The sequence below is a fragment of the Doryrhamphus excisus genome, chromosome 6 (assembly GCF_030265055.1).
Source record: "Doryrhamphus excisus isolate RoL2022-K1 chromosome 6, RoL_Dexc_1.0, whole genome shotgun sequence".
Classification (NCBI taxonomy): domain Eukaryota; kingdom Metazoa; phylum Chordata; class Actinopteri; order Syngnathiformes; family Syngnathidae; genus Doryrhamphus; species Doryrhamphus excisus.
This window is the reverse complement of record NC_080471.1, coordinates 2,115,202-2,129,081: the sequence shown is the minus strand read 5'-3', so window position 1 is coordinate 2,129,081 and position 13,880 is coordinate 2,115,202. Positions and strand designations below refer to the sequence as shown.

Here is a 13,880-nt window from a genome sequence, read left to right as displayed (position 1 = left end):
AGAAGCAGAAGCGAAAAGGAGGTGTGCGATCCGCCAACGGGAGCTCCATTCTGTGTGAGGAAGAGGCCACAGGCAAAGCCGATACGCCAATCAACGGCGTCTGGGAAACCACCCTGCGTGAACAACACGGAGGGCGAGGAGGGCGAGGAGGAGATTGTTTTAAAAAGACCCATCACGTTTCAAATGCAGCTGTGAAAAAAGGAGTCCAAAAGGAAAATAAAAAGGTGGGGGCCATTGTTAGAAGGTAGTATGGTAGTAAGTAGTGTTTGTCTACTGGACAAAGCATCACAAATGGCTTCTATTAAAGCACTTGAAACGCACCAATTAAAATCAGAACTAAGTTAAGAAGCTAGGACTGAGTTAAAAAGCCATAGCATTTCAGTATGTGGAATCAAACTATGGAATGGATTGAGTAAGGGAATCAAACAATGCACAACGATGAGCCAATTCAAGAAACAATACAAGCAGTTGATGTTTGCTAAATACAAGGATGAAGAGTCTTGAACCAGTCATGATGTGCTATATATATATCACTATATTGACACGCACTATGGTACCCATTATGGCATTGGATGCTCATATCACCTCCTAAATGTAAAAAATGTAAAAAAAATTTAAAATGTTAAAATTGTTAAAAATTTTAAAATTTTTAAAAATTTTAAAAAATGTTAATTGTTAAAAATTGTTAAAAATGTTAAAAAATTAAAAAAATAAATTTTTCAAAATTTTCGAAATTTTCAAAATTTTCGAAATTTTCAAAATTTTCAAAATTTTCAAAATTTTCAAAATTTTCAAAATTTCAAAATTTTCGAAATTAAAATGAAGTTTAAAAAAACTTAAATTATATTAGGAAAGCAGGAAGTGAACAAATGTAACAGTTACTGATTGTAAAAGTACCAGATGGAGGGGTAGGGTTTAAATAAGCTTTGCTTCTTCCTACTCCTTTTGGACATGTGGAACTGGGAACTGATTATGGGATGCACTCAATTGGAATCTGATGCATGTTCAAATGAAATAAAACCATTACCATTACCATTACAACCGATACAAGATTCTTACAATATTTTCAATGCAAATAAGAGAGTAGTGCTGACACATTATGGATGGATTTACATTTATAGGCATGGCTTTGGGCTCTTTTTTTTTCCACGAAAATACTATATACTGTAAAACACAAGCCATACATAGCTTGAGTCCTTACCTAATCCCATTTCAAATTTGACAAGGATAGTAAAAAAGTGTTCCAGGCTGTGGGAAGTGGATTTATGCCACGGATTCCTTATTCCATCCATCCGTTTTGTATGCCGCTTGTCCTCACTAGGGTCACAGGGTATGCTGGAGCCCGACTTTGGGGCCTGGTACCACCCCTGGACTGGTTGCCAGCCAATAACAGGGATTGATCATTTATAAACTGAATATATGTGACCTTCTAAATGTTTTTTTTACTATTATTAGAGCCCTTTAAACATGAAATAGCACCCCTATAGTCACCTTTACCCTTGTATTTCCCAATATAGGAGACACAATTTTAGAAAATAAGACACATAACGGACTCACACGTTAGCATTGACAGCGTACTTCCTGCAGTGGCTATTGTCTCATCAATGTAACATTACTGACACCTGGTAACCAGGGTAGAACGCTACTGTGCAGGCAGTGATCATTCACACAGGAGCCGCTGTCGGCCACAACTCACCCTTGTCACTCATACGCTCCACCAAATACATTGCCCCGCCTCTTAAAGTCACAGGTATTAAATTTCATATCAAGTCAAGGCCTTATATTTTCATGAATTTAGCCATTTTGTCTTTGAAAATACTTAATTAAACTAAGAATATGTACAATTTATGCATATTTTTTACGAATAATAGGTTAAAGTCAACCACAAAACAGCAATAATGTATTCACAATTTTTTTTTTTTAAACGCCAAAAAATAAACATATTCCATGCTTACAGTTACTATGGTACACATAATGTCATTGTATGGTCATATCACCTCGTACTTTGGTACGAGGTATATTATTTAAAAAAAAACTTAAAAACTGTATTAAAATTTTAAAAATGTTAAAAAAAAATTAAATTTAAAAAAATAAAAAAAAGAAAATTAATAAAATAAAGTTAAAAAAAACTTAAATTGTATTAGGAAAGCAGGAAGTGAACAAATGTAACTGTTAGTGATTGTAAAAGTACCAGATGGAGGGGTAGGATTTAATAAGCTTTGCTTCTTCCTACTCCTTTTGGACATGTGGAACTGGGAACTGATTATGGGATGCACTCAATTGGAATCTGATGCATGTTCAAATGAAATAAAACCATTACCATTACCATTACAGTGACCTTTTTTAGGCTTTTTTAGGTCACCCCATTGACGACCAACTTAACACAAATAATTATACTCACTAAAAAAAAGCTTGATATTGATATTCAGCCAATTTATCACGTCAATAACAGCATGCTAGAAAATGTGCTGTGCTCACAAATGGAGGGAAAAGTAATATTTAGGACGGATTGCTGCTGAAGCATCGCCAGGACTGACATTTTTGTGGGTGCTTCTGCTGCCCAAAACCATAATCCTTCAGAAACCACAAAGAGAGACAAGGAAAAAAAACAAGTGCATGCTAGGACTGTGGCAGCCTCGCAACGATCTGCACACCCCAGTTTGTAAGTCAACAGACACCCACGCTCTTTAACATCCTCAAACTACTTACACCCACTCATCTGCCCACTTAGGAAACTTACTGAAAACACAATTTGCATTTGCTTGTAAAGAGCTTGTATGCTTTTGCTGAGGGAAGGCGGATAGGGGGGTGGGGGGGTTGCATTGAGAAAACTGACAATAAAAAATGTAAGAGCTCTGTGCCGCTTGCCTAAATAAGACCGGAGGAGGAACATACATCATAATGCCCAAGTACAGCGGTGCCACACCGGCGACGTAACAGTCTTTCCGTGTTACAATGTTACAACCATTTAGCACATGACAAAAGGAAACCAGAACACTCCATTTCCTGCTATGAATGATCTATAGCAGGGGTCTAAAACTCAATTTATCTAGGGGGCCACTGGAGCTAGGGTCTGGGCAAGGCTGGGCGCCATCAGGTTTAAAAAAAAAAAAGAAAAAAACGCATTTATTAAAAACAGAAAAATTAAAAATTATTATTAATTAAAAATTAAAAACAAACTTTTTCAGTGCTTTGGTTCCGATTTTCTACAATAAAAGCTCTGATAAAACATTCCACTGTTCTCAAATATCTTCATTTTTATTTTTCTGCACAAAATAAGATGAAAAATAAATAAATTAAGAATAAAGAAAATCAATTAGTAATAAATAAATATAATAATAATAATAAAACGGCAAATAATAAAAACTTAAGAAAGCACATATAGTTGGTGGGTAGACAAATGATTTTTTTCATATTAAAATGAACAAAGCATTATTAGAGCCCTGTAGACATGACAAAACACGACTATAGTCGCATTTATACTTTTTATTTACAACATATTGCGCAACTGCAGGGTCTTGAGACACATGCTAACTCGCAAACTAGAGCGCTAGCGACCTAAACGGTAGCCTTCGAGTTATTTCCTTTAAACTTAAATAGCCATAAACTTACCACTTCCACACGGATAGGGAGGATAACTATTAACAGTTATTTAACCTTTAACATGAACATGAATCAAACTTGCGCGGGACGCACTACCATTTAACTTTCATATCAAGGCGGGGGCCACAAAGTAGTGTCCTGCGGGCCACATTTGGCCCGCGGGCCGCGCGTTTGAGACCCCTGATCTAAATAATGCTAAAAGCCTGATCATTGGGACATATCTGTTCAGTTGGCGGAACATCTGACCTGCCGCCTCGCCATGATGGATCACCCACCATGAGCTGAGATCCGTACGCACGGCCAAGCGTGCACGTGTGACAAAAGGGGAGATTCCCAAAAGCATATCCATTCTCATTTGTCGCCCATCTGCTCCTCGGCACAAAAGAAAGTGACATATCTCAGCAAATACAATGCTCTTTAAATGCTCCATCATTCATTGTCCGCCATGACGGAACACCCAAACACACCCGGGCCATCCAAAGAGAAAGTACAGCACTTGACACACTTCACTCGACTCCGCAAAGTGACCTATTGAGACAAAGCAGCGGGAGACTGAGTGGCTGAAGAGCTGGGAAGTTAATGAATTCAAAGGCTTTGGTAGACTTTCAAGTGCAGGCACTCCGCCGCATGTTGCTTTTCCTTTGCTGGCGGGATAGCCCCCATGACACCATTAGGTAGCATCCCCTCTTCCACAATTCCCACTCTAGCCCCCAAAAGTGCCTGACCCGATGCAAACGAGGCCAGCCTCGGGTTGGATGTGCAAAATAGGGATGTCCCACATCCACATTTGTTGGCGACGATTTGTTTCATACAAATCCTTTTTTACATTTTAATAACATAAATAACGTGAATTGGCGGGATTGAATATGCTGATAAAAAAAAATTTATGGAGTGTGGACTAGAGTTAAGAACACAACCGGATCAGCCCAATCTCGTGGGGGGAGCAGATATTAACCGATCATCAAAATACAGAAGATCGGCCTCTGATCCCGCAAGAAAAGGGAAAGAAAGCGAGCCTAATGGAGTACAAATTACTGACAGTTACTATGGTACCCATTATGTCATTGTATGGTCATATTATCTTGTACTTCGGTACATTATTTAAAAAAAAACAAAAACCTAAACTGTATTTCACCACCATTTCCTCATGTAGTTTTCAGTGGTTAGATCACACATTGCTGTTAGGAAATTAAACAAAAGAGATGTGAAATAAAATAAAATAAAATAAAATAAAATAAAATAAAATAAAATAAAATAAAATAAAATAAAATAAAATAAAATAAAATAAAATAAAATAAAATAAAATAAAATAAAATAAAATAAAATAAAATAAAATAAAATAAAATAAAATTAAATTAAATTAAATTAAAAATAAAATACAAAAAATTAATAACATTCATTCATTCTCATTCTCATCACCCGGAGAAAACCCACGGGGAGAACATTCAAACTGAGATGGCCGAGGGTGGAATTGAACCGTGGTCTCCTAGCTGTGAGGTCTACGCGCTAACCACTCGACCGCCATGCCGCCCCATATTAATAAAATACATTTATTTTTTTTAAATTATGTTAGGAAAGCAGGAAGTGAACAAATGTAACAGTTAGTGATTGTAAAAGTACCAGATGGAGGGGTAGGATTTAATAAGCTTTGCTTCTTCCTACTCCTTTTGGACATGTGGAACTGGGAACTGATTATGGGATGCACTCAATTGGAATCTGATGCATGTTCAAATGATTACCAAATAATACAGTGAATTTATTTATTCAAGGGCGAGTGTAACCATGACATCCAACAAAGGCCTTCTTAAGACGGATGCCATTTTGGCACGTCATCTCAAGAGAAGACGACAGTTACTGCACGACACGTCTCTCAAGGGTTGGCTTAGCTGATACAAACCCGGTCAGATAAGATCTGCTTTTCCGAAGAAAGGCCTTGTAGGGGCGACCTTTACTTCAACATGTCTGCAAAAAATGCAATAAAATTGGGAAAGTGAAAAGATACTACAGCCTGCACTATAATCTGACAAATATATAGGAAAAGCTGATGGGAATTTGATAAGATATCGGAAAATCCGAGTCTGTTCCATGTTGCCCTTTCAGACATCCAACCCAAATCAGAAGATACGTCCATGCCAGATATGTTCTCATTCAGCAGAAATTGTATTTTTGTTGTATTTTCAAGGCGTCGCCAGGATAAGCTTGGACTGTATTCTGCGGTCACCCGGTCTGTTCGTAATTTGGACAAACAATGGAGTCTGTTGGCTTTCCCAAAACGGATTCTCACATGTTTGCAGGCAGCCACAGTGTTGAAATTGTCCTGTCCAAACACCGATCTCCTTGGTGGTCCGGGAGTGGACTTCAGGGTACAGTGGAACCCTGTTTTTTTTATCATTGAGCCATTCCAAAAGGTCAGACGATAACCAAAATGTGTAGGTTAGCTTCAATCCGTTCGGAAAACCAATTTGCAATACTTCATGTATTGCAAAGATATGAAAAATGAAAAGGATACATGAACATTCAAGGTCACTTTTACCTTCATTGAGAAGCCGATTCTTGACATGACCCAAAGGCCACATGACCACCACCAACAACACCAACACCTTCTTTCCAGTTTTGCCATGAGTTATTTCTCGAAGTCACCACAACAACCCAAGATGGAGCCGAAGAACCTTGCAAGTACCAGCATTTTCATCAAGAAAGTGACTAAACACTTCAAGAGTTCAAGAAATAACTCATGACAAAACAAGAAGGTGTCGATCTTGTTGCCAGATTGTGTCTTTGGGAACAGTCACATCTTCAGCGAAGGTAAAAGAAACCGTAAATGTAAAAATGTGTTAACATTGTTCATAGTCAGAACTTTGGTTGCCATTTTGTAAGCAAACTGAGGATGCTAACTCGGTAATTAGGTGATAAATTACATTAAAATCCTAGCTGGACTCATGGAGTCTATTAATAACGCGACAAGACATGCAGCAGATGGTAAACGATTCAGAAAATGTACACAATCAGAGGCAAAAGTTTGGTATACATTTTTGACATGAACTGAAAAAACGAATTTGCTATCTGGGACGGATGTTAACCAAGGCGCCGCTAAAAATCATGTTAATAAATGGTGGCTGTTTTGTGGTCGACTATGGCCTACTATCAGTCAATCAAACTGAAAGACAAGCAGCATCCTCGTTGGAATGTTACACCGATGAGACATGATACGTAGATTACGTGACCTTTCACCCCGCATGGAGACGGACTACCGAGTCTGACGAGCCGAAACTTTGTTTCATTGTAGAGGTTCGTTAGTGGTGTTTAAGAAAGTCATCAACAGGTTTTCGGTCCTCTAACTATACAAAAAAAGTTTATTCAATTCGGAAATTCCGTTATTGCGGTCGGATCAGGAACCAATTAACTTCGATAAACGAGGGCTGACTGTAATCCATTCCAGACACCCTGAAATGTGAGCGAAAATCGTTGTGCAGTTTGATTTCCTTACTCAATCCATTCCATAGTTTGATTCCACATACTGAAATGCTATGCTAATGCTAACGTAGTCCTAGCATAGAAGTTTTTCAAATGTACTTCTGCCCTGAGATCATATTTCTCCTCTCTTGTAGAGAAGTATTGGATGACATTTTTAGCTAATTGCTTATTTTTTTAGCCTTATGCATTATTTTAGCTGTTTGAAGATGAACTATATCAGCAAGTTGAAGTATTTGTCATTTTACAAATAAGGAGTTAGTATGTTCTCTGTAGGCGGCATTATGAATTATCCTTACTGGCCTTTTTTGCAGTACATTTAGCCAGTGGAGATTGCTTTTATATTAGTTATTAGCCCATATTTCCACACAATAAGTAAGATATGGTAGAACCAGAGAGCAATAAATAGTGTGTAGTGATTTCTAAGTGATTTCTAAGGAATAACTACGGTTTTACATGCAGAAAAAGTCAACAATCCCTTCTTTATTGTGGATAATTGATACCTCACTTGACTGTGATAAGTGAATTTTAACGAAATAGCATTCCTTCTTTGTAATTAACCTGGCTAAATATCTGACACTTGTAACTTTCTTTGGTATCATGTTGGATTGTTTGCCATCTGATCAACATTTGCAATAAAAAAAAAACAAGATAATGCTCCAATCCCGTATGGAAAAGGAATAGAAATAAATCTGTCAGTCATTATTGTGTATTGTGGGTTGTGTACAAAACGAAAAGTGTCATCCTATTAGTGACGTGTCACAGCTTTCTAAAGGCTCCCGAGAAGAAAAACAACTCCGGCTTTCCACGACAATTGAAACACGTCATCTCAAACAACAAACAGTTTCATCAATATGACAAAAATGAACTCCACACAGGCCGCTCCCCCCCCCCCCATGTATTATATCCACGACTTGCGGAACATCTCGCCACCATCCCTCGCTCATCGTTTCCATTGTGCGTGTTGCCGCGTGACTCAGTGCAGTGATAATGGTTCTGGATGTGCGGATGCCAAAATGGAAATAGAACTATTTGCATTGTGACTCGTGTCTGGTTAGCAAACGACATGACGACTGATGTCGTTTTCTTTCAGCAGTTGACTTTTCTGCTCTCAAAATCGTGCGTCAAAAGGCAAAAAAAGTGACGGAAAAGTTTTCGATTTGCAACCAGAAAATGCTCCACGGCGACATCTTGGACTGGCGATGAATTTGTGTGTCGTCCGTCAAAGTAACTAACCGACATCTATGCTTTCACAGCGTCTCTTAAACAGGCCAGGTGGTTATTTCAAGGACAGGTCACATCCCAGCGTGACCTCAGAGTGCTTCCCTGATGAAGATAAGGCCGGACGTGGACACGGAGTGTTTGTGTGAGTGACGCCTGGCTTTGTCAAATATTCACCCTAAATCCTAAACTATACTGTAAGGTCAGAGAATGAGGACATTTGTTGTTTTCGACATGAGCGGACGATTCATTCATTCATTCATTTTCTATCGTTTATCCTCACAAGGGTCGCAGGGGTGCTGGAGCCTATCCCAGCTGTCTTGTATGGTCGGCAGCCAATCACAGGGCACATATAGACAAACAACCATTCACACTCACATTCATACCTATGGACAATTTGGAGTGGCTAATTAACCTAGCATGTTTTTGGAATGTGGGAGGAAACCGGAGTACCCGGAGAAAGAGATGGCCGAGGGTGGAATTGAACTCGGGTCTCCAAGCTGTGAGGTCTGCGTGCTAACCACTCGACCGCCGTGCAGCCGCAGACGATAACAATGGCCGTTTCTTTATATTGTTAATTTTCACTTCCATGGTGATGGCTTTCCTTTTCTTTGGCGCACTGCTGCTTGGGAGATTAATGAAAAAGTTAAATTTGGGGGTTTAATTTGGGATTTGGGGGTTAATGACAATGCCGGCGGCACGGCGGTCGAAAGGTTAGCGCGCCAGTCCCAGGTGGACCCCGCCTCTCGCCCAAAGACAGTTGGGATAGGCTCCAGCACCCCCCACGACCCTTGTGAGGATAAGTGGGAGAAAATGAATAAATGAATGATTCGGTTGAGCTGGTTTAATTATACCTCTTGAGTGTTAAGTTGGTGTGTGATGAATTTAGTGTTCTTTGTAAGAATGCATGCGTGGGTTTTCTCCGGGTACTCCGGTTTCCTCCCACATTCCAAAAACATGCTAGGTTAATTAGCCACTCCAAATTGTCCATAGGTATGAATGTGAGTGTGAATGGTTGTTTGTCTATATGTGCCCTGTGATTGGCTGGCCACCAGTCCAGGGTGTACCCCGCCTCTTGCCTGAAGACAGCTGGGATAGGCTCCAGCACCCCCCACAACCCTGGTGAGGATAAGTGGTAGAAAATGAATAAATGAATGATTCGGTTGAGCTGGTTTGATTATACCTCTTGAGTGTTAAGTTGGTGTGTGATGAGTTTAGTGTTCTTTGTAAGAATGAATGTGTGGGTTTTCTCCGAGGGTTCAATTCCACCCTCGGCCATCTCTGTGTGGGGTTTGCATGTTCTCCCCGTGCATGCGTGGGTTTTCTCCGGGTACTCCGGTTTCCTCCCACATTCCAAAAACATGCTAGGTTAATTGGCCACTCCAAATTGTCCATAGGAATGAATGTGAGTGTGAATGGTTGTTTGTCTATATGTGCCCTGCGATTGGCTCGCCACCAGTCCAGGGTGTACCCCGCCTCTCGGTGGAAGACAGCTGGGATAGGCTCCAGCACCCCCGCCACCCTCGTGACGATAAGTGGTAGAAAATGAATAAGTGAATGATTCGGTTGAGCTGGTTTGATTATACCTCTTGAGTGTTAAGTTGGTGTGTGATGAATTTAGTGTTCTTTGTAAGAATGCATGCGTGGGTTTTCTCCAAGGGTTCAATTCCACCCTCGGCCATCTCTCTGTGTGGAGTTTGCATGTTCTCCCCGTGCATGCGTGGGTTTTCTCCGGGTACTCCGGTTTCCTCCCACATTCCAAAAACATGCTAGGTTAATCGGCCACTCCAAATTGTCCATAGGTATGAATGTGAGTGTGAATGGTTGTTTGTCTGTTGTTTGTGCCCTGTGATTGGCTGGCCACCAGTCCACGGTGTACCCCGCCTCTCGCCTGAAGACAGCTGGGATAGGCTGCAGCACCCCCGCAACCCTCGTGAGGATAAGTGGTAGAAAATGAATAAATGAATGATTCGGTTGAGCTGGTTTAATTATACCTCTTGAGTGTTAAGTTGGTGTGTGATGAGTTTAGTGTTCTTTGTAAGAATGCATGCGTGGGTTTTCTCCGGGTACTCCGGTTTCCTCCCACATTCCAAAAACATGCTAGGTTAATTAGCCACTCCAAATTGTCCATAGGTATGAATGTGAGTGTGAATGGTTGTTTGTCTATATGTGCCCTGTGATTGGCTGGCCCGCCTCTCGCCCGAAGACAGCTGGGATAGGCTCCAGCCTCCCCGGGACCCTTGTGAGGAAAAAGCGGTAGAAAATGAATGAATAACAACGCCACCATGTGGTGTATGTCAGAAAAATGGAAGACGCAAAACATTTCGTAAAGAAGGCACTACCTGGGTGCTGAATACGCAAGCAAACATCTTTTCGTTTCTTCTCGTTAGTTTCCAGCTGCTGTGCTTTATTCTCGCCCCCCCCCCGTTCCCCTTACAGCACAAGCAGTAACCTTTCTTGGCCATTGCATTGTGATAACCTAACACGGTAATCTACAGCATGCACACAGCGCCCGGCCCACACATCCCGGCTTATCACTCAAAAGCAACAGAGGAGTAGGCAGAGAGGTCAGGTCACAAACTCAATTACAGTAAAGCAACATCGGCCACACGGAATCTTGGCTCTGAAAGCTCGGATGTTTTCGAGAGACTCTCACCTCTCGTCTCGTGTATAAAAGGTTCACCGATTCCTTTTTTTTTTTTTTTTTTGAAATTCCAACTTCTTCAGTGTTCTGTTCCAGAAAACCATCACCGACCGCACGGCCAGCGCCTCTAATGCATGCCTGCCACCCACCATTTCCTCATGTAGCTTTCAGTGGTTGGATCACACGTTGCTGTTAGGGTTAGATTAAACAAAAGAGATGTGACATAAATAATAAAATAAAATAAAATAAAATAAAATAAAATAAAATAAAATAAAATAAAATAAAATAAAATAAAATAAAATAAAATAAAATAAAATTCATTCATTTTGTACCGCTTTTTCCTCACATCGCGGGGGTGCTGGAGCCTATCCCAGCTGTCTTCCACCGAGAGGCGGGGTACACCCTGGACTGGTGGCCAGCCAATCCCAGGGCACATATAGACAAACAACCATTCACACTCACATTCATACCTATGGACAATTTGGAGTGGCCAAACTCCAAACAGAGAGGGTGGAATTGAACCCTGGTCTCTTAGCTGTGAGGTCTGCGCGCTAACCACTCGAACACTGTGACTCCCAAATTAATGAAATAAATTTAAAAAAATTTTTTTTATCATGTTAGGAAAGCAGGAAGTGAACAAATGTAGCATTTACTGATTGTAACAGTACCAGATGGAGGGGTAGGATTTAATAAGCTTTGCTTCTTCCTACTCCTTTTGGACATGTGGAACTGGGAACTGATTATGGGATGCACTCAATTGGAATCTGATGCATGTTCAAATGAAATAAAACCATTCCCATTCCCATTAAACCACATGATCCGGTATCATAAAAGTATCATGAGCAAAAGCAAATAACATCCAATGAATGGCATCATTCGTTGCTAATTTGCTGAATCGAACATGAAATATCAACAGTGTGCTTCAACGTGGCCACCACGTCAGCGGGATGGATCGCTCATGTGTTGTTAGTTCTTGGGTTCAGTCTCGGGATGAAGCCCTCAAACCACAATATTCCTTCCACACTGACACTTGGCTGCGGGAACGTGCAAAGATATGAGCCATGAAGAAAATTTATGACTCAACTAATATATAACTTGTGCACTTGCCATTCAGTCCTCCGAGTCAAAAGCTCGGAAATCTAACAATGAGCCGCCATCGTGAGCCAAAACACGGAACGGAAGAGAAAAATGAGCAGCTTGGAACCCTGTCATTTTTTTCCGTGTAAGCCCCGGCGCCGCTATCTTATCTGCTTCAATCCTCTCATCGTCATTCAAATCTCCCCCCCCCTCACTCCATCCCATTCCAGCCGTGGCCTTATTTAAATCTCTCTTCCTCTTCCCGGTCCAGCACGTTTCTAATGCTAATTATTTAAACCTCTCTGTGCGCACCATCTCTCCCATCCAGCCGCCGGTTATTCAAATCCACTCCCCCGAAAGCCTCGGCACCCCGACTAAAAAGGTCTTGATGCGAATCATAGATATGTCTTCGGTGTCTTCTTCTTCTTTCCAGGCTAAAAACCAGTCCAAGTTGTGTTGGAGGTTTGTTTGTTCACATAACAATACAATTCAAAACAATGAAACTGAAGCATAAGAGAGTGTATATTATTTTAGGAAATCATTACTAGGAATCACATGACTCCTTGAGAAGAGGATAGCAGCATGGGAACGTGACCTCCGTACGACTGCGCTGGCCCATGAGGGTCACTGTCCCCAGTGCTAAGTAAGTCAAGGACTGAGACTTAGTTTACAGGACCAGGTGGCAGTCGGTCCGCGTGGGAAAAAGCAACATTGAACTAAACCGAAATGCCGAATTTTCCTTTCCGTTTTTGTCCATTCCCAACTCAGGGTTTTTGCACTCTCGTGCTCTCTGGTTCGGTTGGCTGATCCTGCACCGCAGCCTACGAATCGCAGGCTAGTAAGACGCAACCGAGCGTGACTGGACCCGACTGTCAAAGTTGCACAAAAGGTTCCAAACCCCCGCCACCTGATACAAACATGCACGCCTCAAAGTGCGGCTTTGCTCTTCCATTTGAACATCAATCCAAAAAACCAAAAATTTTAGACTTCATAGAAGCTCACCTTGGTATTCCTGTCCCGGGGTGTACGCGGTGGGGTTCCCCGTAATCTGGAGCGTGAGCAGCACTTCTCCGCCACCTTCAGCGACCCCAACTCCGTCCAGCTCCCCGTGGTGGGTGCACAGGAAGAAAAAGGGGTTAAAACGGGGGTAGAAGCTCGCCGGGGGCGCCCCGAAGTCCATGCTGCTCCCCAAAACCAGGGCCAGCAGGGCACAGCCGAAGGCGCCCCTGAGAAAGGCCCATGCCGCGGCCATCTGCCCTCACGGGAGCGAGGGGAGGCGTCCGGAGGTTGCGGAGGTGAGGACAGTGATGGAGGGGAGGGGCACAGGTCCCAGGGAGAAGATTCTGGAGTCCAGAGAGGAGTAAAAAGTCCAAAAGTGTGCGGGACAGCGAGTGTAAGTACGTGAGGTGGGATACTGGGTCAAAGTGTGTGGGGGGGAACTGTGGAGCTCCGTTCTCCTGGCTTCCTCTCCCTGTCCTACCTTCACTCAGGGAGTTCAGAGCTTCGGCTGCGCTGTCCTGCTCCGGCGCTTAAATACCTCACCCCCTCCCTGTGGCTCCCTCTCTCCTCCCACCCTCCCTCTCCGTGCTCGCCTCGCTCCAACACCAGCTCCTCGCGTGCTGTTAGCGCTCCATGAGACGGCCTCTACTCTCCTCCTCCCTCTTCAGTGTCTATCAGTCCTGAAGCTCTCTTCCTGGTTCTGCGTTCTGTGCAGCGCCCCCTGCCCCACAATGAAGCACTGCCTTTGGACTCTTGTGACGCTCTCGAGACCTTGGTGTCTTCAACTATTACCATCCCTCATTCTCTTCCCGCTTCCCTTTGTCTTTCTGCCGGTCCACCAGACCGTCTCCTCCTCTCCCACCCA

The 13,880-nt window shown here is 42.2% G+C and overlaps 1 protein-coding gene across 2 annotated transcripts in view; it reads right to left on the bottom strand.

The window, feature by feature from the left end:
- Window positions 1-13,560, bottom strand: part of reln (reelin) — a 139,866-nt gene extending 126,306 nt beyond the window's left edge. For both annotated transcript variants that reach the window (XM_058075614.1, XM_058075615.1), the window contains exon 1: window positions 13,019-13,560. In XM_058075614.1, coding sequence (XP_057931597.1) covers window positions 13,019-13,268 — 250 coding nt within the window. In that variant the 5' untranslated portion in view covers window positions 13,269-13,560. The remainder of the gene's footprint in view (window positions 1-13,018) is intronic.
- Window positions 13,561-13,880: the final 320 nt, after the last annotated feature.